The sequence below is a fragment of the Bos indicus x Bos taurus genome, chromosome 25, assembly GCF_003369695.1.
Source record: "Bos indicus x Bos taurus breed Angus x Brahman F1 hybrid chromosome 25, Bos_hybrid_MaternalHap_v2.0, whole genome shotgun sequence".
Taxonomy (NCBI): domain Eukaryota; kingdom Metazoa; phylum Chordata; class Mammalia; order Artiodactyla; family Bovidae; genus Bos; species Bos indicus x Bos taurus.
Window position 1 is genome coordinate 40,452,853 of NC_040100.1, and position 26,128 is coordinate 40,478,980.

At 52.4% G+C, this 26,128-nt stretch overlaps 1 protein-coding gene across 2 annotated transcripts in view; it reads right to left on the reverse strand.

The window, feature by feature from the left end:
- Positions 1–26,128, reverse strand: part of PDPK1 (3-phosphoinositide dependent protein kinase 1) — a 65,594-nt gene that overhangs the window by 16,036 nt on the left and 23,430 nt on the right. For both annotated transcript variants that reach the window (XM_027527591.1, XM_027527593.1), the window contains exons 2-9: positions 23,295–23,558; positions 20,859–20,901; positions 20,462–20,599; positions 15,785–15,929; positions 14,966–15,063; positions 4,528–4,603; positions 1,010–1,078; positions 687–783 (exon numbers count right to left, since the gene is read on the reverse strand). In XM_027527591.1, the coding sequence (XP_027383392.1) occupies positions 687–783; positions 1,010–1,078; positions 4,528–4,603; positions 14,966–15,063; positions 15,785–15,929; positions 20,462–20,599; positions 20,859–20,901; positions 23,295–23,558 (930 nt within the window). The remainder of the gene's footprint in view (positions 1–686; positions 784–1,009; positions 1,079–4,527; positions 4,604–14,965; positions 15,064–15,784; positions 15,930–20,461; positions 20,600–20,858; positions 20,902–23,294; positions 23,559–26,128) is intronic.

Below are 26,128 nucleotides of genomic sequence, written 5' to 3' on the forward strand. Positions count from 1 at the left end.
ACAAATAGTGGCAAGTATCCTCTTTAAATCCTAAAACAAGAAAGAGGAGCTCACTGGCTTCAATAAAAGAATGAAGAGTTCACCGAGAGGGCTCCAAGGGACCTCGGCATCCGGCTGCCCCCAGCTCCATGGAGGACGCAGGCCTCCCCCACTGGGGACAGCGCAGGAGGGCCAGGCGGGCAGAGGCAGACGCACCCCTCCCGCCCAGACCAAGAAAAGGGAAGGTGTGGAGCCAACACACACCAGGGGAAAGGACACTGCGGTTTCCAGAACACACACACTCCCTTCCTGGGCACACTGTCCCTATGCTGACGTCTGACACCTCGCATGCCTGACTCTAAAGCGGACACTCACCAACGTCGCTGGGCGGAACTTACACCACCAGCCACGCAGCATAAACAGCCCCAGCGCCCCGCAGCCTGAAGTGCTGTGTGTGCTGACGAGCAACTGCAGAGCACTAGAGTAACTTCCTGTCTTAACTAAGGTCAGAAATCAGACACCTGGGAACTGAAAAGGCTTGATGGGAAGAGACTGGAGACACACATCTACCTACAACCATTACCTACCCTCAAACGCCCTTTATTAAACATGGTGCTGCCAAGGAAAGCCCCTCTGACCACAAGACGAAAGGGACTCAGGGGGTGGCTACTGGATGAGCTCACCAGAAGAAAATGCAAAACATTTACCAGAAGTTTTTCCACAAGATCTCTCGCCTTAGGAAAGAATTTTTCAGGAAAGTCATACTCCAACTTAATGATCTTCTGAAATATAAGATACTCATTTCTGTAAAACAAGAAAAGCCGTTATTCTGGGTGGGGGCACACAGATCCCAGCCCACCCCAGGACAGAGCTGCAGCCCTCCGGACCCAGCCGGCTCCCTCTCCCGCAGAGAGCCACCGCGGTCACTGAAGAGCTGGCTGGACAGGCCCCCCACCCCCCCGGACTGCCCTCTCCCGTTCCTCATCAGGCTGCTGTGAAGGGGCGGCCAGAGCCAGGCGGGGTCTCTTACCCAGCTCGGAACGGAGGCAGTCCTGCCACAAGCTGGTATATGATGCATCCAAGTGCCCAAAGGTCTGAACTTCACGGGAAGAGAAAACACAGGAGAGTGACATTTGTAACTTCAGCGGTGAGCACAGCTCATGTCCCTCCGTCTGTTCACGCCACCCGATTCAGCTTCTCACCCCTTCCTCTCCTTTAAAACCAAGTCAGTGTGTGGTGGAGACCTCACCTGCTCTGGGCTCCCCTTGAGGGGGCCTCCCTGCTGGGCCAGGACCAGAGGGTCCTGCACACACTGCGGGCGCTGCTGGGCCGGGCCAGGTCAGGTGCCTCCCTCGGGGGCAACCAGCGCCCCCATAGGCCTGGCCTGACCCTGACCAGGGAGCAGTGGGCACTCCTGAGGGCAGCAGCCACTGGCAGAAAAGCCCCTCCTCCAGTGCCAGGGAGGGCACAGGCTCAGAGTCGCTCCTCGTCACTGTCGCCCTGAGGACACGGACGCGGTTCAAGTGTCAGGCTGCACACGGAGCACTTCTCTTGCACTGTCTGGACTCTTGGTGCACAGCCCGCCCCTCAGGAACCAGCTGCAGGAAGCCTGGAGGGGCTGCCCTGCTCCCACCCACGCTCTCCCCTTGGGGCACCACAGAGTCCTACTGAGAACCACTTTGCATGCTTTATTTCCTCTGTCAGTTCTGCGTTCTACTCCCAGCTCAGCCCTAGGAAAGCACCAAGAGGCAACTCGCCCTGCACAGCCAGCTGCTGCCCTGCAAGCCCTAAACGTACAAGGCTCGTGGGGTGCTGGACACAGGCAGCTCCTGGAAGAGGCCACACCGGGCATTCCGGAGACGAGCTCATAGGTCGTGGGCAAGACAACGGGCCGGTTACAGGGCTGGGGGCCTGAGTGGAGGCCCTGTCCTCGGACCCGCATCACCAGCACGGCAGGCAGATGAAGGACTCGATGTGAGTTAAAAACGCCACATATCAGAAATCTGAGTCACAACACACAGGTTGGGTGAAGGCATGTTAAAGACAAGCGTGCATTCTCAATAACTAGTCCTTAGCCCTTGGCGTCCTCTGCTGTCTAGTGTAGTTAACAGGGGGAGCTACACGAGACAAACGCTGACAGAAAAGCACCGGCCCCATGCTGCGACAGTGTCCAGAAAGGGGGGCGGGCTGTGTGTGTGTTGGGGGGCTGCCTCCCTAGTCGTCCTGGGTCATCTCCAAGGAGCAGGACCGCTAGCAGAACCAGCCCCGGGCTACCTTTCCACAAGCGTCTTATCATTTAATGTTTTCTAATGCGATGAAAAATAAAAGGGGAAGCCAGTGAACATTTCTGGAAAGCAGTATGCACCGGTGATTTCTTTAAATGCTCAGTTAAACAGAGTTATTCTATTCTTGAAATTCAAAGCAGACCACGGGGCAGCGCGGTGCCCGGCTGCTCAGGCAGGAGCCCGTCTTCCCCGGCACAGACTGTGCACACGCGGGAGGCGCGTCAGGCCACGCCCGACACGGGAGGAACCACAGCGAAGCTGGATAAGCTACACCGAGGTCACAGGTGAGGAGACCACACAGCTCTGAAGAGATTTCTGCCAACACTGTGAGTGACATGGGAGATGCCCATCAGCTAATCGCAGGGAGTGTGATTCAAAACTGATCACTCAGTGTGATTCCAGCTGTACAAAACTACGTAAACACATACACAACACACAGAAAAAAGGAGCTGCAAAGAGGCCCCACCAAACCACTGTCTGCGACTGCAAGCGGGTCAGAGACTGTGAGTGCTTTCTGTTTTTGTTCTGACTGCTTGCCTTAAGGAATCTCAGTTCCCCGACCAGGGATTGAAACCCGGCCACAGCAGCGGAAGTGCTGAATCCTAACCACTAGGCCACCAGGGAACTCCCCATTAATTGCTTTCTTTTAATCTTCATATTTTCTAAGAATTCTTTATAATGAAAAGGTATCACTTTTACAATCAGAAAAAAAAAAATTCGTAACTATTTTTACGTATCACATGACTTTAAGAATTAAAAGCATAAAGGATGCCCAGTGACGTGCCCCTCAGCCCTGGTACAGCCCGCCAGCTGTCCATGCCCTGTGTGTCCTGGTAGAGGTCTAAACGCACAGACGAGTGCCCCTGTGCCCTCCTCTCCCTCAGCAGAGCCTGGAGACCTTCCTCTATCAGCAGTGAGAGCTTCCTCTTTCTAAAAGTGATCCAACGAGAGGAAAAGCCGGTTCTCGGCCAGCAGGGACACACTGGAGTCTGGCTGAGCGCGCCTGGAGGAGGGCTCTTCAGCAGGGCCCTTGGGGTGTCTGGGACCCGCCGTCCTGGGGCTTTCACACTGTGGGACGCTGGGCGGCACCCCCGGCTCCACCCAGTGCCTCCCAGCCGTGAAGTGTGACATCAGAACTGTCTAGACCAGAAGTCCCCTGGCGGGAGAACTGCCCCACGGGGAAGCCCTGACCCACAACAGCGTCTGGCCACAGGAAGAGCTCCAAGTCTGTTGATTCAGTGAAACAAAACAAAAAACAAAAAAACAAAGAGCTCAGCAACTGCTAAGATGGCCAAGTTTTCCTAACATCTTTCTACCCATAATGTCTGTGCCCTGTGGATCCATCCACTCCCTAAAAGTTTCTGAAAAGCCTTCAGGCTCAGAAATAGCTGCTGTGCCCAGAACCATCCTCACTTCTCCTGCCTCTGGCAGCGGCTTGTTGCGCCAGGAAGGCAGCCGTGCAGCCCACGGGCGCAGACACTGGCCGTGTGGGCCCTGGTCAGCTCCGATGGCACCTGCGGGCCAAGGGCCTGGCCCAGGGCAGGAAGAGCCGAAAATGCCTCACCACAGAACCTGTCCCCGAACCCTGACAGCCCACTCCTATCGCCGCCTCTCCATCCTCGCCTGCCTCACGCCTGCTCCAGACAGCCCCCCAGATGCCCCCAGCCCCAGACCATTGGCACCCACCTGCTTTACCTCCACTGCCCACTGCCCGTCGCCAACCCTCTCCACGCTCCGGACATCCCTTTGGGAACAACACCCCAGCCCCTGCACTTCTCATTCCACAACTGAGGCCTCTGCCTGGGTCCTCCAGCCTGTGGCCACCACCGGGCCTGGCTCCTGGAGGGCCTGCTGGGCCCGCCCTGCACTCTGCAGAGCGTGGTACACTCAGCAGCTGACCTGAGCAGAGGTGGCGTCAAGGCTCCCCGGGCTCCAGGCCACGGCAGGAAGCCTCGGGTCAATCAGACAGACCTGCTGGCCACGCTGTTCCCCACTGCACAGTCAGTCGTTCCGACAGGAGCAAGACCAAATCTCAGAGCATAAGAGCAACCACCACCCAGGAAGGATAAGCAGTGACAATAAAGTTAACACGCAGGTTATCAAAGGAAAGATGCTGGCTAAAAGGCAAAACATTAACTTCTTCCAAAGGAGGCTCAGTGAGGTAAAGGCCATGAAAGGCATTCTCTTAACTACTGATTTCACCTGAAAGAAGTACCAGCACTTTAGAGGAGAGAGAAGCATGGGTCAGAGGAAAGCAGGTTACCTCTTACAGGCCGATTTCTCTGTGAGCAGCTCTGGAGAGACATACTGGGCTGTTCCCACAAACGAGTTGGCCCTGGCTGATGAGAAGAGGGGAGAGGAGACGGTCATGCTGCGCCAGCGCTTCCACCGTGGACGCTGCCGTCGGCGTTCACCTCTCAGGACGCCGCGGTCACCCGCCATCCGCCCGTACCCTCCCGAGAGCGGGACTTGTTGGGGACCCCCTGCACCCCCTTCTGGGGCCCGCCCCTGCCCCGAGGCTCCCAGGTGGCCCTGACTCCAGGGCAGTGCTCTGGCCCGCCCTCCTCCCGCCCACACCCCCCGAGTGGCCCTCGCCCAGTGCACTGTCAGCTGGGCGCACCTTGCGGACGGGCTCCCGTTTGCTCACCGCTGGAGCCGGGGTGCCTAAACCAGCCCTGCACACATGCAGTGTGGGGCCAGGACTAGACCCCCCCGCAGGGAGACCCTCTCCTCGTAACAACCGCTCATGGAGCCAAGGGGCCAGAAGGGGAATAAGACTCGGGCGGCCCGACCCCCTTGCAACATTCTGTCCCCGCTAGTCCTGGACTGTGCGTGCAAGGCTCTCCAAGGTCAACTGCAGCCCTGCAGGGTCTGGTACTGGCCGTGAGGAGGCGGACGCCGCATCGCCCCAGGAGATCCCGGAGCCCTGACAGAGCTGCACTGTGGGCACGGCCAGTCTGCGTGCCCCCCGCCCCCGCCCCCCGAGGCATCCCTGTGATGGGGACGGAGCAGCCACTCTTGTCCTTACCCACAGCCAGAGGACACGGGGCCGGGGATTCCCGTGAGCATCCCGCCGTCAAGTACTGTCACCCCACCGGTGGGTCCCCAGGGACACCCACGGCACCCGTCCTTCTGACGGCTCCCCACAGGGCAACACAGAACACCTCGCCTGGCTCAACACCGCAGGCTCCAGACACAGGCCCTTTCACCTGGCCTGACCCTCTGCGGTCAAGCTGACTTTTCCTTCACCATCTTTAATAACCTGGGCTAGAAACTACTGGTCTCTCTGTTCATCTGAGCCGACCTGGGAAGTGCGCCAGGTGCAACGTGACACACCAACCCCTGAGAGGGGCCTGGCTCTGCAGGCTCACCTGAAGTCAGACAACGCTAAGAACAGGGACAGGCCCCAGGCGAGGGGCCTGCCTGCTGGCCCCCTGCCTCAGCTGTGGACAACTGGCTCCCAGACAGAGGGGTGGGAAGCGGCTGCCATCACCAAGTGGGCAGAAGCCAGGGGTGCACCTAAGCACACTGGCGGGGCGCCAGACAGCCCCTCAGCAGGACCTCTCCAAGCCCACAGGCCCAGGGGCTGTAGCAGCGCTCTCTCAGACACGAGCTCCGGCCACACACGCCGCAGGGCAGCCAGGCCGGTGCGGACTGCCCTAGAGCTGGGGAGGCAGGACAGCTCAGAGCACCTTCTCGTCTCTCCTTCTCGAAGCCCACCCACCATCCGCTCCACCCAGAGCTCCAGTCGGGGGGCCACGCTATGCCTCCCGCACAGGCTGAAGGCTCTGTCCTGGGCGCCTCGGCTCGGGCCCGCCTCAAACAGCCTGATGGGGTGCGGCTGCCTACGGTAAACCTGCCAGACTGTGCTATGTCTGCCCACAGCTGGAGTCTTCACCGCACACAGGTACAAATAACCTAACACCAGAATGGAAAGGCAAAAATGCCCAGGGCCCGTGGCCACACCACTTCTACATGCAATGGTCTGCTGCCCGCTGACCACAGCGGCCCTCCGCTCCCCACCTGCCATCCCTGAGGTGGGCACCCAGCAGGGCTTCCCATGGGGGAGACCTCCTGACTGCGTCTAACGACCTCCAAAGGCTGAGGAACACAGACAAGGCCGCCCTGCTGCCTCTTCCCCATTTGTTCCCAGGTTTGGTCTCCAGGCCCTGCAGCCACCAGGGCCTCCCCAGGGGAGACAGAGCTGGGGATTCTTCCTCCTGGCCCACCCTCCAGGCCACAGCCACCCCTCCAGGCGCGCCCATGACAGAGGCCCCGCACACCCCCACCCAGCGCCCTCCTGGGGCCGAGGGGTGCTCAGTCCTGCTGGGGGACCCAGCTTCTTAGGGCCTCGCGACCTGTGACTGGTCCCCGAGGTCAGGGACTTTCCTGCACCTGCCAGGACCCGGATACACCAAGAGCTCGGGGATGATTACAAGAGGAAGAAAACACAGTAGGAGCTGAAGCCCAGTGAAAACTTCAATCTCACAATGAATCACAGACGCGTTCAACACAGGACAGCCATCAAACCAGCGACAAGAGGGAAATGCACAGCGCTGACTGGGGCGTGAGGAGGAAGGCCGTGCAGTGTCACCGGTGGGGATGTGAGATGATGTCACTCTAGGGAGCAACTTTCCAACAAACATTGAAAGCCACAGAGAAGAGGCAGGTGTGCCCTCTGACCCGCAGTCCCCCTTCTGGCACCCGAGCCTCCAGGATGAAGTCGGCACGGACAGCAGGACAAACGCCCAACCCGTCAGGGGCTGGCCGCGCAAGACGCTGTGCCCGGGCAGCGTTTCTGCTCTGTGCAAGAAGTGTGCATTTCTTCTAGAATTTATATATTTTTTTAATGCTACTATTAAAAAGCTCTAGAAATATATTTTATATGAAAGATATGCATTACACATAATTAAATAATTCAGGCTATCACAAAATATGCAGAGGCATTGATGCTTTGCAATAGCTACATTTTGCATAAAACAGTGGACAGGACTCGCGCACACACCCCCCCCACTGCACAGCAGGGCTTTAAAGAGCAAATCACGATGGCACTGGGCCGGGCTGCTGCTGCTGCCACTGCTGTAAGTTTTCTGGGCCTACGTCTGCTTGTCTCCTGCGACCCTTGCTGCTTCCTCTTCCCAGGAGCCCCACCTTCTTAAAGGGACTCCAAGACCCTGGGGGTGTACTGAGTCACACCCCCAGGAAGGAGCTCTTTCATTAGTCTAGAGATGAATCACTCCTCCACAGTATGGAAAAGAACTCCTGTCCTCAGAATGATGTTCTAAAGACATAAAGTAAAATACCTAAGACTATATACATAATGAAAGTATCAAAATACTAAAATTAAAGTAATAAACGCATGAGGTACCAGTATCTGGTGTCTTTTTTTTAATGCACTAACAAGATCTGGGGGTGAGCACAAACAACAGACCAGGAACCGTGCTCACCGGGACAGGACACGCACACATCTGTGGTTTCTACTGACAGACGTCTGCTCCCACCTTCAAACTGAAAAAAATGCTCCACTTCACTGAAAGGTTAGTGACAACAAGGACTGTTCTCCTCTCCAGCTTCACAAACAGCAGGTTTCTATGTGCAACTCAGGTAAGAGCCCGAGAGCACAGGAGCAAACCACACAGGTAATCCAGTTACCTCCCCTGGAAGCTCCGAGATGAGCCAAAGGCAAACTCCCCCAGGCCCTGGAGACCAGGCCCAGAACCACTGTGGACCTGAGCTGCCTCCTCCAGGCCACGGCCCCACTCAACAGGGGCCACAGGGTCAGGCCAAAGGAGGAGGGTTTACACTGGGTTCTTATCCCCACCCTCCAAGTGATTCAAAACACCCGCCCAGTACCCTGGGCTGGGAACCACTCTGGCCACCACAGATCTGCAAGTCAGACCCCGAGGTGCTGCTGAGGTCAGAAGACACCCACTCTCTCTCCAAAGCTGAAAGCACAGACTGCCGCTGACTTACCCGTGAACCCACATGTGAGGCACAGCAAACACTCCACAAAATGTGCTTATTAGCCCTTGGACAGAAGACAAGCAAACTGAATCCAGCAACACATAAAGAGGAGTGTGCACCATGACCAAGTGGGAGTTATCTTGTGAATGCAAGGGTGGTTCAGCATGTTAAAAACTGATCAATTTATGACATCACATCATCAGAATAAAGAACAAGGATGTCCCTGGTGGTCCAGTGGTTAAGAATCCACCTGCCAACGCAGGGGATGCAGGTTCGACCCCTGGTCCAGGACGATCTCACATGTGGGGCAACCAAGCCCGTGCACCCCAACTACTGAGGCCCGTGCGCCCCAACTACTGAGGCCCACACGCCTAGAGCCCCTGCTCTGCAACGAGAAGCCAATACAATGAGCAGCTCGTGCACCGCCAAGCAGAGTAGCCCCGCCTGCCATAACTAGACAAAGCCCAGGCATAGCAACAAAGACCCAGCACAGCCACAAAGAAATGAAGAGCACAAGACCCACGTGACCAACCTGATCAAGAAATGCAGAAAAAGCCTCTAACGAAATTCTATACTCCTCATGATGAACTACAAAACAAACTAGGACAGAAGGGAACATCCACAACCTGATAAAGACACCATGAAAAACCCACAAGGAACATCACACTCAGTGGTGAACATTAGCGGTGAAAGACTGAAAGCTCTCCCCCGAAGATCAGTAACAAGACAAGGATGCCTGCTCTCGCTAGTCAACAGGAGGGTCAAACCAGAAAAAGCAGGAAAGAACGTGAGGCAAAAGGCATCCTGGCTGCAAAGGAAGAAGTAAAACTATCTCTAATGACAGATGACGCCATTTTGTACATAAAACGTCCCCAGGAAGTTGCTCAAAAACTATCACAAGTAATACACAAGTCCATCCAGGCCGCAGGACGTAAGATCAGTACACCAAAAAGGTCAACTCTATTCCTAAACACCCTCAATGAAAAATCTGAAAATTAAGAAAACAACTACATTTACAACAACCTCAAAAATAAAATAAAAAATACTTAGGAATAAATTTAACAAAAGAAGCACAAAGCTTATAATACCAAAACCTACAAAAAAAAAATAGAAATTACAAAAGCTATACACAGAAAGACATTCCACAGTGAAAGGTCAGAAGACAATAGTGTTAAGACAGCAGGACTCCCAAACTGACCTATCCACGCAACACAAGCCCTGCCCTGATCCCAGCCGGCTGTCACTCAAGCAGTTTTCACAGTTCACCAAGGCTGCAGCCTGTATGAGAACTTCATCCCTTCCAAGGCTGAATGACACTCCACTGTACAGAGAGCCACGCTTCATCTATCAGTTCATCCGTTGATGGACACCTGAGCTGTTTCCACTCCTTGGTTATTACAAATAAAGCTGCTATGAACAACTGTGTACAACCTTTTATATAAATGTTTTTCCGTTCTCTTGGATATATTAACTAGAAGCTGAACTGTCAATTACAACATAACTATGCTGAACCTTGTAAGGAACTGCCAGACTTTTCCAAAGTGGCTGCAGCATTTGACAACCCCACCTGCAGAATAGGAGGGCTTCAATTTCTCCCCATCCTTGCTAATGCTTCTTATGGTCTTTTCGACCACAGTCATCTTAGTGGGTGTGGAGTGGTGTCTCACTGTGGGTTTGAGTTGCATTTCCCTAAGATCTTGAGCATCTTTTCATGTGTTTATCAGCCACTTGTTACTGTTCTTTGGAGAAAATATCTATTCAGACCCCTTAAAAAAATTTTTTTTTGTTATAAGTTCTTTATATATTGTGGGTACAGATACAGAAGCTGAAATTTTTTTTTTTTCCTCTTCAACTCCATGGGTTGTCTTTTTCACTTTTTTAATTAAAAGCAAAAATTTATTGATCAAATGGTCATTTCCTATAGACTAAATTGTAACTGACATTCTTACAAGTGTGCATGGCATTTGCAAATTTCAACATACTAAACTGAAGCAAGAACAGGGAGCCCTGTCTTCCAGAGATGGTTCTCCTGGAGACCTTGTATTAAGCCCAAGCCCAGACGTACAGGTACTGCGTCCTGAGTAAGATCTCCATGGTGTGCAGTCCCTACTGTATACTGCTGCGAGCCAGCAAAGGCAATGGTGGCGAGAAACAGAGAAGGTCTTCAGCTCAGTTCAGTTCAGGCGCTCAGTCGTGTACGACTCTGTGACCCCATGAATCACAGCACGCCAGGCCTCCCTGTCCATCACCAACTCCCGGAGTTCACCCAGACTCATGTCCATTTAGTCAGTGATGCCATCCAGCCATCTCATCCCCTGTCGTCCCCTTCTCCTCCTGCCCCCAATCCCTCCCAGCATCAGGGTCTTTTCCAAAGAGTCAACTCTTCGCATGAGGTGGCCAAAGTACTGGAGTTTCAGCTTTAGCATCATTCCTTCCAAAGAAATCCCAGGGTTGATCTCCTTCAGAATGGACTGGTTGGATCTCCTTCCAGTCCAAGGGACTCTCAAGAGTCTTCTCCAACACCACAGTTCAAAAGCATCAATTCTTCGGCGCTCAGCCTTCTTCACAGTCCAACTCTCACATCCATACATGACCACAGGAAAAACCATAGCCTTGACTAGACGGACCTTTGTTGGCAGAGTAATGTCTCTGCTTTTGAATGTGCTATCTAGGTTGGTCATAACTTTCCTTCCAAAGAGTAAGCGTCTTTTAATTTCATGGCTGCAGTCACCATCTGCACTGATTTTGGAACCCCAAAAAATAAAGTCTGACACTGTTTCTTGTTTCCCCATCTATTTCCCATGAAGTGATGGGACCGGATGCCATGATCTTCGTTTTCTGAATGTTGAGCTTTAAGCCAACTTTTTCACTCTCCACTTTCATCAAGAGGCTTTTGAGTTCCTCTTCACTTTCTGCCATAAGGGTGGTGTCATCTGCATGTCTGAGGTTACTGATATTTCTCCCGGCAATCTTGATTCCAGCTTGTGTTTCTTCCAGTCCAGCGTTTCTCATGATGTACTCTGCATAGAAGCTAAATAAGCAGGGTGACAATATACAGCCTTGACAAACTCCTTTTCCTATTTGGAACCAGTCTGTTGTTCCATGTCCAGTTCTAACTGTTGCTTCCTGACCTGCATACAGGTTTCTCAAGAGGCAGGTCAGGTGGTCTGGTATTCCCATCTCTTTCAGAATTTTCCACAGTTTATTGTGATCCACACAGTCAAAGGCTTTGGCATAGTCAAGAAAGCAGAAATAGATGTTTTTCTGGAACTCTCTTGCTTTTTCCATGGTCCAGCGGATGTTGGCAATTTGATCTCTGGTTCCTCTGCCTTTTCTAAAACCAGCTTGAACATCAGGAAGTTCACGGTTCACATGTTGCTGAAGCCTGGCGGGAGAAGGTCTTAAGGGTGCTGAGTGGCAGAAAGAGATAATGGAAGCACAGGAAAGTGACAGGCACGACGTAAGACTGCGCCAACGTTTCTAAGTTTCAAATGCTGTTGAAATAATACCTGCCTCCCAACTCTGTTTGTACTGGGGCAAAATGAGTGTCAAAAAGACCCCATGGGATTGGGTGTCTCTACAAAGACCTGGTAACACTGAGCGGCATTCTCCCCCTCAGACCCACAGCCCTCACATCCGGCATCCCCAGACCACTTAGCCTCCTCCCTCTGGACTTTGGCTCTGTTAAATTTCTATACTGCTTTTGTTTTTTTTCTTTTCAATTTCACCAATTTCTGCTCTTATTTCTTTTCTTCCATGTATTTTCTTTTCTAAATCCTTTTAAATTTATTTTTTAATTGAAAGATAATTGCTTTACAGAATTTTGTTGTTTTCTGCCAAACCTCAACGTGAATCAGCCACAGGTATACATATATCCCCTCCCTTTTGAACCTCCCTCCCATCTCCCACCCCATCCCACCCTTCTAGGTTGATACAGAGCCCCTCTTTGAGTTTCCTGAGTCATACAGCAAATTCCCGTTGGCTATCTTACATATGGTAATCAAGTTTCCGTATTACTTCTTTCCATGCATCTCACCCTCTCCTCCCCTCTCCCCAAGCCCATAAGTCTATTCTCTACGTCTGTTTCTCCACTGATGCCCTGTAAATAAATTCTTCAGTCCCATTTTTCTAGATCCCGTATGTATGTGTTTGAATACAATATTTATCTCTCTCTCTCTGACTTACTTCACTCTGTAAAATAGGCTCTAGGTTCATCCACCTCATCAGAACGGACTCAAATGCATTCCTTTTTATGGCCGAGTAATATTCCATCGTGTGTATGTACCACAACTTCCTTACCCATTCATCTGTCGATGGGCATCTAGGTTGCTGCCATGTTCCAGCTATTGTAAACAGTGCTGCAATGAACAACGGGATACAAGTCTCTCTTCAATTCTGGTTTCCTCAGGGTACATGCCTAGGAGTGGCACTGCTGGGTCATATGGGGATGTTATTCCTAGTTTTTAAAGGAGTCTCCATACCGTCCTCCATAGTGGCTGTCCGTTTACATTCCCAGCAACAGTGCAAGTGCGCTCCCTTTCCTCCACACCCTCTCCTGCATTTACTGTTTGTAGACTTCCTGATGAAGGTCATTCTGACTGGTGTGAGGCGATAACTCATTGCAGTTTTGATTTGCATTTCTCTAATGAGTGATATTGAGCATCTTTTCATGTGTTTATCAGCCGTTTGTTTATCTTCTTTGGTGTTTATCTTTGGAGAAAACGTCTATTCAGCCCCATTAAAAATTCTTTGTTGTTGTTATGAATTCTTCATATACTCTGAGTACAAGTCCCTTATCAGATACAGGAGCTGAAATTTTTTTTCCTCTTCAGTCCCACGGGTTGTCTTTTTCACTCTCTTAATGTGTCAAAGCACCAAAGGTTTAAAGCTTGTTCTGTTGCTTATGCTTTTGGTATTGTATCTAAAGACCACTACCTCACCCAAGGTCATAGAGGTTTATTCCAATGCCTTCTTCCAAGAGTGTAATTGTTTTAGCTCCTATATTCAGATCTCTGATCTATCCAAGTTAACTTCTGTGTACGGTGTGAGGTGGAGTTAATAATGTTTTTGATGAACTGGTCATCAGGACAGTGAACCAATTCACACTTTTCAAAAGCTGTAAATAAAGGGGAAAGAAGCGAGCATTTATCCAGTTTTTCCTTTACAATCAACATCACTAGTTAACCAAATAGTGGCAAAGGAGAAGTTTCTCTTTAAAGAATTCCAGCTCCAGAATGAAAGAACTGGGCTACGATCACTCTGCATTCTCTAATGAACAGATAGATCTAGGCCACTGCAGCTATAAAGGGCTGCTGACATCACAGAGGGAGAGATGACTGGATGTTACACGCTCCCAAATGAAGAACACGCTACGCACACCAGCCGCTGGTGTGAAAGGACTGAACCTGAACGTCATCATGCAGCCACATCCAACTCCTGACTTCCAAGATGTACAGAGGGGAAAGGAGAACGCTACAGGACTCCACAGAGGTGCCATCGACAAACTCCGGGAAGCTCTGCAAGACAACGACCTGGTTTCTTCAACAGACACAAGGGAAAAAAAAGAGATGCCAAGAAGCTACAGACGAAAAGAGCAGCTGCAGCAAAGTGGAGGCTCCTGTCTGAATCTTCCTTCCACCAGCAAACCCTCTACCCACCCCAGTACGTCTGTCCCCACCCCCATCAAGGTCCTTGTCTCCCGGGTACCCATGAGCCCAGCAGAAGCACAGGCCCTATGTGGGGGTCCCTGCAGCAGCTTCTCAGGTCAGGGCAGTTCTGTCACATCTGGCCCCACACCCAAGGTTCATTTTCAGGGTCATTTATTACTTCACACACATGGGGCCTGAGCTTCCTGCAACCTCACTACACAGAACTTCATGTTCTCTCTACCCCAACACCTGAACAGTTTTCCGAGTTAAACTGCCATTCTATAAACCTCAAAGTTTATCATTTCCAGTCAACAAACACCTGAAGGGCTGAAAGATGCCTGCACCCCACCCTGGCCGAGAGGCCCCTGGCTAGCTAAGACACCCAGGCTCTCCTCTACCCCAGGTAGGCTGTCAGCAACTGTCACGGCACATAATCCAGCTAGGAAACACCAGCGAGGGGCAGTGGTTAGGAGGGTCTGCAATGACGAACGTGCACTGGACCAGCGGGGAAAGCCAGCCCCCACTCACCCTGTGACCTTACAGAACGTGTGATCGGCGTGCTGGGGCCACCACCCCTGGCATTTGCACACAGGAGACAGGCAGACAGTGGGCATCGTGAATGTGTTTCCCCCCGCCCTGGAGAACCCACAGTGCCAAAAGGAAGAACTGGGAGCTGATCGCACTGAGCCCACACCCCTGCATGGGAAATGAGAACAAACGAGACACCCCAGAAACTTCCAGGAAGATGACTAGGGAGGGTGAGCCACGGCAGGCATCCGAGGCCCTGAGACAAGGTACAGAAAGCGCCTGGGGACCCAGCACCACTCAAGGCCAGGAGGACCAACCATGGATGCTGGGGAAGCCTCCTCCTGGCCCCCACTAAACCAGGCACTCACCGACCAGGCCCTCTGCTAGAGCTGCCCGGAGGCAGGGGCTTCCCTGAGGAACACTCAAGCATCTTCTTTACAACAACAAAGGAACTACAAACAACTGTCACTGAGGACGAGCACAAGGCACCGCACTCCACCGGTTTCTAAGAGGGTTTGGTCTGAAGCACGGAGCGGGGTCTGCAGGAAACGAAACACACACCTTGTTTACTCTCTGGGGATAATACTTTCGCTGTTCCAAAATCTGTGATCTGGATGTGCATGTCTTCATTTAACAAAATATTTTCTGGTTTCAGGTCCCTGTGAAAGCAGATTTTCACACTTGAGATGAAATATTTGAAACAGTAACGTTACATACTCCAAATTTAGCTAAAAACAAAATGAACTGGTTAATACCTATAATCTGTATAGATGAACAACCAAGAACACAAGTCTAAAGTTAGCACTGAACAGTATCAACTGATCCAGTGAGGACATTTGAATCAATCATTTCATAACTGCATCTATCATTTTAATAAGCTTTTAACTGAAGTATAATCTCTCATGTTTATAAAGAGCCTTTAAACCTTCTGTGGTATCATTACACAATAAATGTGAATCAAACCATCACAACGCATACCTTAAACTTAGGGATGTCAACTACTTCTCAATAAAACAGGGAGGGGAAAGATGATTAAATGATAAATTTTTATGTTATGTGTATTCTACTACCACTACCACCAAAAAAAAAATTTATAAGGGAAAAAAAAAGCTCAAATGAATACTTTCAATTTGACTACTGGAAAATGAGACCAGAAGTAAGTACATACAGAATCTGACAAAATAAAAGCGGCAGCCAAGATGGTGAAGAGAATCATTAGCCTGGCGAAAAAGACACCTGACCGGTTTCACCTGGTACTTCAGGCCCACGGTCTCTCGGTGCCAGGTTCTCAGTTCTCACAGGGAGGCAGCCCACCCTCCAGGAAGGAGACCAGAGCTGAGCCCAGGTCTGGGGAGCAGCCGGCAGCCCCCAGCTTGGTACCTGTGGACGATGCCCTTGCCGTGCAAGTACTCCAGGGCGGACACCATCTCGGCCGTGTAAAAGCGGGTGCACGTCTCATCGAATGAACCAATTTTCCGAATGTATTTAAGTAGTTCTCCATTTTTGGCATAACTAAGGCCAAAATCTAAACATCGCATGGTTAAGGAAGACAGCAAAAGTCATTCTTTTAAACTAATCTTAGCAGCCCAGTAGCAATTTTTTTTAAATTAATGAAAATTGAAGGTACCTGTAGCCAGAGACAGCTGCCCCGCCCCCAGCCAGGCCCCCCACAGACCTGCGGAGCTGGGTCTGGAGGGATCCCCTGGCCTGGCTCCAGGACAGGCCCCCAGGGGTTCTCACCAACAGCACAGAAACACAGGCCTCTTAGCCAACTGCCCCTTCTGGACGCCTGTCCTCAGAAGATCCCCGTGGGCTCCGTGAAGGGAGCCGCTGGAGATGCGGGCAGCGCTTCCACCCTCACAGCCTGCGCCAGCCTCGCACCTCAGGCTGTGCGGCGCCAAGTCACGGAAAGGCTCCTCAAAAGAAGGCTCCCGGCACACGTGAAGTGAGCAGTTCCGGGGGAGAAACCCTGTCTGGCTCATTCTGACTCTCTCTGTGGTCCCCTCTCCCCTCAGACACCGCAGTGTGCTGTTTCGCTCCTCTTCTCCCTTTCTCAAAGCGGACTAAAGGCTGATGCGAGCGACGGATCCCACAGAACTGCTTCCTCCCCATGGAGTACGGCAACTCTTAATGGAAGCTACAGGCCGCCAGGGACGGGGTGGCCCAAGGCCTTGCCCACCCTGAGCAATGGCGCCGGGGGTGGCCTGTGGTCAAGATGTTCCATCTGGTTTCTGTTCCCCAAGGCCCTGCATCGCCCACGGAGGAAGGTGCCTGACACTGCGACGCAGGGAGGACAAGGCCAAGAGGGAAGAAACCAGCAACCGAAGCTGCTCGAAACTTTCTGACTGAGCCCCCTCCGTGGCTACCCAAGCCCTTCCAACTAGAACAACGTGTAACAGGCAGCTGAAGCGGAAAACCAACCTTACTTCCAGGGAAAGCAAAGGGCCTCAGCCAGGGCCCCTCCCTCCCTGCCTTGCTCCGACCCCTCCTCAGGGAAGGCCGGCACCCATGGCCAGCCTCGCCAACGGCCTGCAGACTCCAGCCCAGCCAACTCTGAGCAGAGGTCCCACCAGCCCTGGACTGGCCACGGTGCCTCTCCAGCGCAGGAGCGCAGTCTCCCAGAGAACAACAGCCCCCGTGAAAGGCTTGGCCACGGTGCCTCTTCTGGCTTCACAGGTTTTGCCCCTTATCTGCCCACTCCCCGAGTTTCTGTCTCCTGTGTGAGGGACACTCTGAGTTCTCTGCCCAGCCAGGGAGCTAGTGACCGACGATTCTGAACACGACAGATGCTGAGGATCACGGCTTCAAGCCCGTGTTCTCTCTGCCCACACACGTTCCTCATTCCCCAGGAATACTCTCAGACCTCATGGCTCCGCTCCTCCTCCCCAGCACAGCGAAGGCCTCAGGGCAGGAGACGAGGCTGCTCTCTCAGCAGGAACAGGTGAATTCCTGGGATGAGGAGCACAGGCCGTGGCAGAACTGGAGAGCCTGCTGAGCCCAATGCCTGCACTCTGCAAGCAAACCCAGCCCAGAGAGGTTAAGCAACTGGCTCAAGGTCACCCAGCCTGAAGCGCAGCTTCCTGAGGGCCAGTGCGCCATTCCTGTCCCCAGGCTGCAAGAGGACACCAAGGGCGGGCAGGGGGCAGCGGAGGAAGAACGCAGGCTGGCCCGGCAGCAGCCCTGAAGCCCCTCCAGCTGCACCCCTGCTGGAGGAAAGGCACCCTGGCCGTCTGGCTCCAGTGCCCAGCCCTGCCCTGCACCCAGGGAGGGAGGGTGGGCGGGCTGCTCTGAGTTCAGCCTCTCTTGGGAGCAGGGACTAAGTTGGTCAAGCTGAACCTCCAGAGGGCAAAAAGGCTGCCAGAGCCCAGGAGTCCCCTCGCGGACCGACCTGCCTGCTCTCAGGCTGTGGCAGGGGAATCTCCAGGCTCTGCCTCGTCTATCCCGGGGCGGTTACCCCTGCAGTTGCAGGAGGCGCTGTTCTCCCCAGCAGGCACATCACGGCTACAGGAAGGATGCCGTGCATGCTGGGGATCTGCTTCAGGCAGAGTGTCTCCTTTACTTTCTCTTTCAACACACTGTGAGCCACGAAAGACTGAGTAGAGTGCAAGTCCCCCCGGGTCTCACTCCTATCAAAGGTAAGTGAGCCCTTGCAATCTCCACAGGCTTTCAAAGTGGTAAAAGGTCAAGAGCAACAGACACTGTTGGACAAAGACCTAGAGTCCCCTCCGCCTGCGTTACTCTGGCCAATCCCGTCTGAAATCAGACAGCAAGCTCACTCACCCAGCCTTAGGGCCTGCTGCCGCTGCTCCTGACCCTGGGAGGAGGCGCCATCAGCGTGTGCGACTGCTGGAGCCTCCCAGATGACAAGACGCATTCTCCAGGGGCCCTGCTGGAAGCCCAGGCCTGGGACTCCAGAAAACTGGCCAGAGAGCTCCACAGGCTCAGAGAGGAGCATGGGGTACGAGGGGTCAAGGCGGCCTCAAAGTGAGACCCAGAGCAGGCTGAGGGGTGCTCCGATGTCCCCAGGAGGCCCCTGGCAGCACACAGGCGGGGGCAGGTGATGCTAAAGCCAGGTAGAGAGGCACACCCGCTGCGACCCTGGAAACAAATGTGCAGGACTTCCCCGCCCCGCAGGCCATGGTCGCTGGACCCCTTCACCGGTCCCCCTGAGAGCGCAACACTGGGAAAACCAGCTGGGCCTGCTAGCCCCTCTCGAGACCCGCGCCCCACCCCAGACTGCGCTCTCCACACCTCCCTGGGGGCCGATCCACAGTTCAGGCCTGCGCCCAACTACTGGCCTACCCGGCGCTGTCTGGCCGGGCAGCCAGCACCCTCACTGGAACCAGCTGGCCGTGGCCCTGGGATCTGCTGTCTCCACTCCCTGGAACTCTGCCCTGCTAGGCCCGCTCCGGCTCTCTGCCCCCGAGTCTGCACACCAACCTGACCTCGGGGTCTCGAGTGGCAGGCGCCACCACACATCAGGTGCGGGAACAACGTGCACCGGCTCCGAGGCCCCGGCCTCCCTGCCCGCTCCCAAGAGCCTCCTCCCAGCAGCGGCCCGGGCGAGAGCACGCGGCAGCTGCCCCAGACCCTGCTGGGCTCCGCACCACACTCAGAAGAAAACCCAGAACTCTTTCTGGGACTCCGGTCTCTTGGGCCCGGTGCCCCCCAACCCACCCACACCTGCCCCTGCTCCGTCCAGGCCTCTGGCTGATGGCCTCTCCTTCGACCACTAAAACAGCAACTCCAACACTCCCACCTCCCACTGGCCTGATTCCTACACAGCCAGGAATCATCCGTGTAGATCTAACTCGGCAGGGAAACACAAGCCCCCCGAGGGCAGAGCCCTCACCTCACATACCACCATGTTCCCACCCCGGCACTCAACAAGGCCTTCTCAATGAACCAAAGACAACATTCAACTGATGGCTGAAGGAGCCAGAAAGCGGTGTGCAAGGGGAAAGAGGATCAAGACAAGTTTTAACCCAGAAGGTGGAGAGTGGAGAGAGGAGGGTAGGAGGGGAGGGGGTTCAGGGCAGGTCCACCCCCAGGTGGGTGGGGGGGGGGCGGGGAGGGGCTCTGGAGACCCAAGGGCAGAAGGAAAAGAGCAGATGCACAGACTGAGGTTTAAGCCTGAATAAGGTTTAAATCTGAGTGACCTCCCCCATCGAGCTGCAGCCAAGAGCGTCTGCTGGGGCTCAGACAGCGTCTCCGGGCATCCAGGGGCCAGGGAAGGCTGGGTTTGGAAGAACAGCTGCAGGAGAGGGGCTGGAAGCAGGGAGCACCGGCCAACCCGGCTGCCCAGGGAACAACAGACAAGCTGACGGCATAGACAAAGCCCCCCAACCCCGAGCAAAGGAGCAAGAAAAATGACAGTGTTCAGGGATTAGAGGACACGTCAGGGAACAAGTTCAGGGGATGCCCTGAAATAAAGCAAAGAATCGGCAGGGTGGAGAAGCAGGGAGCACAGCCCTGGAGGGAGGGGCGGAGCGGGGGTGGGGGACAGCCCCAGAGGCAGGGAGAAAGGTTCTGGGTTTCTGGAGGTCACTCCCTGAACTTCTCACCGGGCAGCTGAGCCTGGGAAAGAAGCCTCTTCCAACCAAACCCCAGAGCCCCAGGCCAGGGAGGGCAGAGTGGTGCCCACTTCCCAGGAGCCCTGGATGCCCACGACCCTTCTCGCTCACGTCCCTGCTCTGCGCACAGGATGTGACACCTGATAGGTGCTGCACGGACGCTGGTCAAGAGGAGTGGGGGAAACGCCTTTCAGTAAAGGTCTAGCAACGTCAGTACTGAAACAGTTGAGCTACGAAGTTTACCAATAGAAAACCTCAAAAGTGGCTGTGATGATCTCCCTTGAAGCAATGTTCGACTTCAGTGACTGTCTGCAATCCCAGGAGTCCCAAAGCAAGTGATGTGAATGCATTTGTATCTAGAATACGCTACCCTTTCCTTTCCAGGCAAGGGGCTACTTCTGAAAACAAAAACGGGGTCATGGTTCCAAAACAATAAGCAATCGCTGGCATGGCATTTCGGAGGCTTTGAGTGTTCAAAGGATACACAGTTTTTCATCATCCTGAAACGTGAAGTAAAGTTTAACAAAGAAGGGATGATCCAGCCGCGACATCACGTCTCGCTCTCTGGTTACATACGGGACTTTGTTCTCTTTGATAATGTGGCGTTTCTCTAGAATTTTAACTTAAGAAAGAAGCAAGTTACTGCAATTGGAAATGGTAAGAAAACAACTAAAGACACAACACATAAAGTATCAAACACAAATTAAAGTGTTTCACAAAACACACCCACCAGATTTGTGATCTCTAAGACCAACAGTGCCCTGTCCCCCGAGACCAGCGCAGAGCCCTCCGGGGTGGGGCAGCCAGGCGGCCGCGGGCCAGGGCGCTGTCCCTGCTTCCTAGACACTGAGCAACCTAGCTCGCTGGAGTTAGTTACTTACTAGCATATTCCCTTGAGGTTGCCAGTTCTCGGGCCAGGACAACCTGGTTTGGGAAGAAAAGGGGGAAAAAGAAGAGAAAAAACACCCAATGTCACTAGGGCACAGAGTCTCACGAGGCACCCTGCAACCAACCACAAGGACCACCCCGTCCCCTCTGAAATCCCTCTTTACACACTCCCGCCCTGTGCGGACAAACACGGTCAGTGACTAAGGCAACGTGTTCTCACAGTCAAGGAAACAGATATTCCTCACATGTTTCCAGAAGGGTCCTCAGCATCTGTCAATGTTCCTCGATGCAGTGAAACATATATTCACAAACCTTAGCACTAGCGTAACCCTAACAAACTGTGGGAAGCAGCAGCAAGTAATACCTCCACCAAGTGGGTATTGGGAATTGCTTCAGAAAAATAACTCTATGGATATGTCCCTGGTACATGTTCACTGCAAAAGGCTGCCCTGAATTTGGGCTTTTACCAATAACGGTTACCATCCATTTCACTTGATTTTGATGCCCCCTGCAGATGCTATAATCCCACGCCTGCCTGGAGGGCATGGGAAACAGAGGCAGAGCCACCCCCAGCATGCCAGCACCACCCCCCGGCTGTGCCCTCTCCTGGCACAGCCTGACCCTCAACCCTGGAGACAGAGCACCGGTGGGGCCCCACACAACAGGGAAGAGACCTTTCTACACACACCTGGGCACAACCTGAGCAACAACTTCCCAGTGCCTGATGGCCCCCCTGGCAGTGAGCTGGGGCACCCCCCTCCACCAGCCGGTGCCAATTCCTCTCCTGTAACACATGCAGGGAACGGCCAAGGACCCACGAGCAGATGCAAACCTGTCTACTCCAGGGCTGTGAGTTCTATCCCATTACAGAATCCCTCAAGTTCATCACAAGTGACCCTGGGCACTGTGTGAAGCTCTGCAGTCAGTAAGACCAAGGTTGGATTACACGTGCTCAGGCGGAAAGATGGGAAGGATCTCTGTGGAAGAGGAACCCTGGATTGCCCTCAGCCGCTGGAGGGTAAGGAGCAGGGCTGGTGAAGGGCCGGCCTCCTGAGGTCATGACTGACGCAAGGCTGACAGCAGCACGCGCTGGCCAGGTGAGAAGAGAGAGGAAGCGCGTGGCTCAGGCGCTAGCGTGTAACGGAGCCCTCTCTGAAGGAGACGCCGTCTCATCCTTCTGTCACGTGAACTGCACATTCCACGCAGGTCTCCTATGTCCGTCCACACGGCCCAAGCTGACGGCAGGAGCACCCTCAGGGAGCCATGGGCAGCGGACCAAGCTTCCCCTCTCTAGCACCCAGCCTGGGAGCCGCCTCTTCTCCTCCACTCCTGCCCTGGAGACCTGCTGCAAGAGTGGTGGGAAAGACCTGCGGGCAGCACATGTAATCGGAGGCCGCAGGCTGCAGGACTCCCAGCAGCGCCAGAAAAGAGCCTGCGGGCTCTCGGGCTTTGCTGGGCACCGGGAAGACCAGACCAGCTGGGGCTTCTCTGCATCCAGAACAGATGGCACGCACTTTCACCCACGGTGGAAACCCAGGGACGCTGGGGGGACGTCACAAACACGTCCTCATTTTCCAGGCAACATAAACATCCTGTGAGGGCCAGCTGAGAGAAGGAGAACACTGCTTCTTTTACTGGACTCGTGCAAGTAACTGCAGAACACCCAAGGTTCTTTCCAAAACAGTTTTTCTCTTTCTGAAAGGACCTGTGAGTACCAGACCTACTGGGCCTTATTCTCAAAGTTGAAGGTTTTTATCATGAGGACCCAATTCTTTCATAACTTAAATACTGCCAATAAAAAAATCTAAAATAAAAATGTGAACGGAGCAAAAGTTAACAATTAAAATGATACTGGGAACATGGGTGAGCTGTAGTATGTCACGTTCTTTGTAGTTTGAAATATTTCATAAATGGAAAATTTTTGGTGATGGACAGGGAGGCCTGGCGTGCTGCGGTTCATGGGGTTGCAGAGAGTTGGACACGAATGAGCAACTGAACTGAACTGAATGTTTCCCAACAACTATGAACAGACACTGACACCAATACTGATGTTCAATCTAAGGAAGAGAAAACTCCCAGGGTCTTGCCAATAGGACACAATGATAGGAAATGTCACTTGCTGATGCCTGACGAGAATAAAATTTCACTGGATTTTTTAGAAAATTAAAAACAAGATTATGAAATGCCTTTTAAAGCTTTCACCTACAAAAATCACAGCTTCGATATTTTAACCATCTGATCTGACTGGTGGCAGCCAGCCCCAAGTCACCTTCACTACATGTAGGAGACGAATCCCCAAGGGGCCCGAGAGGCTCCTCTGGGGTGGAGCGCCACCACAGCATCTCAGCGCCCAGCTCTGCGTCCCGAGAAAGGCCAGTGCTCCCAAAGAGAACACCCTCGTCCAACAAACGGCAGCGGCGTGTACTCACTGTTGAAAACGAGCCTTCACCGAGAATCTTCCCGAATTTGAAGTCCTCGGGCCGTTTCTTCCGAGGCTGCGGGGGCTGCGCGGCGTGCTGCAGAGCGCTGGCGCTCGCCCGGGGCTGGGCCGCGGTGCCGTCCATGGCGGGGCCCTGCCTGCTCCCCCCGCTGGGAACGCCGGGGGCCGTGCTGGACTCAGTCTGGGTCCTCACCATTGATGGGGATGGGCAGGAGCATAACACCACGCTGGACTGAATGGGAACCGTGTCATACTGGGGGCACAGGAAAAGAGAGGTAAGGTTCAAGGCGGCTCACTGTTCTGAACATATGAACTCAAGTCTAGATGTCGCTGAGCCATCACCAAGCACAGGCAGGCCGCCCGATGTTCGGACGTGCAGCCCTGGCCGCGGCCCTCTACTCTGAAGTCTCCTCCTGCTCAAACCTCACCCTGCCCGGTCTGCGCGCCTACGACCCCCCCACCCAGCATCGACCCGCCCTCACAGGCTCCCTCAGCACCGCATACGCCTCCAACGCCCCCAGCCCTGCTCAGCTGGCCTTCCCTAAACACCTTCTGTGGCCTGTCACAGAGCAAGCTGGTCCAAACCTGTGACCTCAGGGTCTCCCGTCCCAGAACCCCTTCCCTGCTCACCCACCCACACATGATATAAGGCGAGATGCACAGAAGGCACCCAGGGCTTGAACAAAAAGACCAGCTTCAGACTGTGTCCCACAGCTAAACAGAGCGGGTACCTAAGCAGTCCCGGAACACAGAGAGTAACCAAATGTAAAGAAGAGTCCAAGAACTGCCAACCGCGCATGAAAGGTACAGCTGATGAAGAAGAAACAAGCTGCTCAAAAAGAACAGTAGTGGATAATGCTTAACAACTTGGAAAAGTAACTGATTTAGAGCCAAAATGCTCACTGCACACCCAAGTTACCTCCAAATTCAAGAATTTTATGTGTTTTTAGTTATTTAAACAAATTTTAAAACCTAACAAGTTTTTAAAATTTGCAATCCCTATTAAAAGAAGCTGGCTTCCTTGCAGAAACTGACAAGATGATTCTAAAATTCTTATGGAAATTCAAGGAATCCAGAATAGCCAAACAATCTCAAAAAAAAGAACAAAACTGGAGGACTCACACTACCTGGTTTCCAAATTCATTCCAAAGCTATAGTAATCAAGACAGTGTGGTGCTGTGTAACGATACACGCAGTGGTGAACGGAGCAGAGTCTAGAAGAAAACTCCTAAGTCTATGGCCAATCAATCTTTGACAAGGGTGCCAAGGCTTCAAGGGGAAAAAGCCTTTTTCGGCCAATGGTACTGGATATCCACACGCAGAAAAATGAAGGTGGCTGCCTTTCCCACATCAAAATTTAACTCAAATGGATCAAAGATCTACATGTAAGAAATAAAACTAGAAAACTCTTAGAAGAAAATATAGGAGTAAATCTTTATGATTTTGGCAATGGTTTCTTAGATATGAAACCAAAAGCACAGGAACAAAAGAAGAAACAGATCAAAGGGACTTCATCACAATTTTAAACTTCTGTGCTTCAAAGGCACCACTAACAAAGGGAAAGAACAAGCCAAAGAATGGGAGAAAATATTTACAAATCATCTATCTGATAAGGGACTTGCATTCAGACTGTATAAAGAACTCAAACAATTCAATTAAAAACAAAACAAAACACAATTTAAAAACAGTCAACAAATCTGAGTAAACACTTCTCCAAGAAAAAAACCATACAAATGGCGAAAAAGTACCTGAAAAGAGGCTCAACATCATTCGCTGCTATAGAAATGCAAGTCAAAGCCACAATGAAATTCCATTTCACACATACCAGGATCAAAAAGATAATAACAAGTGTTGATGGAGACGCACAGAAATTGGAACCCTCACACTGCTGGTAAGATGTCAAATGGGGCAACCACATCAGAAAACATACAACAGTTCCTCAAAAGGAAACAGGTACCGTACAACCGAGCAACCCCACTCCTAGAAATGAAAACACAGGTTCACACAAATCCTGTACAAGCATGTTCGCAGCAGCATTATAGATAACTAAAAGGGTTGGAAAGGACAATCAACAGATAAATGAATAAACAAAATGCACTGCAGCTATAAAAAAGCTGAATACTCAGCCATAAAAAGGAAGTACTGATATACTCTACCAAACAGATGAACACGCAAACGCTATGGGATGTGAAAAGGGCCTGACACAAAAGCCACACACTGTGTGATTCTATCTGTGTGAAATGTCCAGATGAGGAGATCTACAAAGAAAGGAAAACTGGTGGTTGTCGGGGCTAGCAGGAGGGGAGAACAGAGTGGCTGCTAATGGGTCGGGGGTTTCTTTCTGGAATGAGAAGGATGTCCTGGAATTGGAAAGTGGGGACATATAACCTCATAAATACACTAAAACCACTGAATTAGACACTTTTAAAATAGGCAGATTATACAGTATATGAATTATATCTCAATAAGCTGTTATAAAAATAGCTGTATCACACAAATGACTACATAAATTTATATATCTCATTCGAATCCATAAACAATCAAGCCTGTTTTTTAACAAAAGAATAGGCACCAAAAAAACTCAAGTAGCTCAGAGCTGTGAAAATGTGTCTCTTAAATACAAGCGAGAGCCCCAGACCACAGCACACATTTTTAACTATGGGGAGACGCTGGGGGGATGAATTATTAGATAAGAAGAATGATTAAGTATGTCTACAACACACAGAGACACCAAAGGCTGGCAGGACTATGCTAAAGCACGCTGACCCATCCAACTGTGGCCAGCACCATGGACCCGTGCTGCCACTAAAATGGTTTTGGACA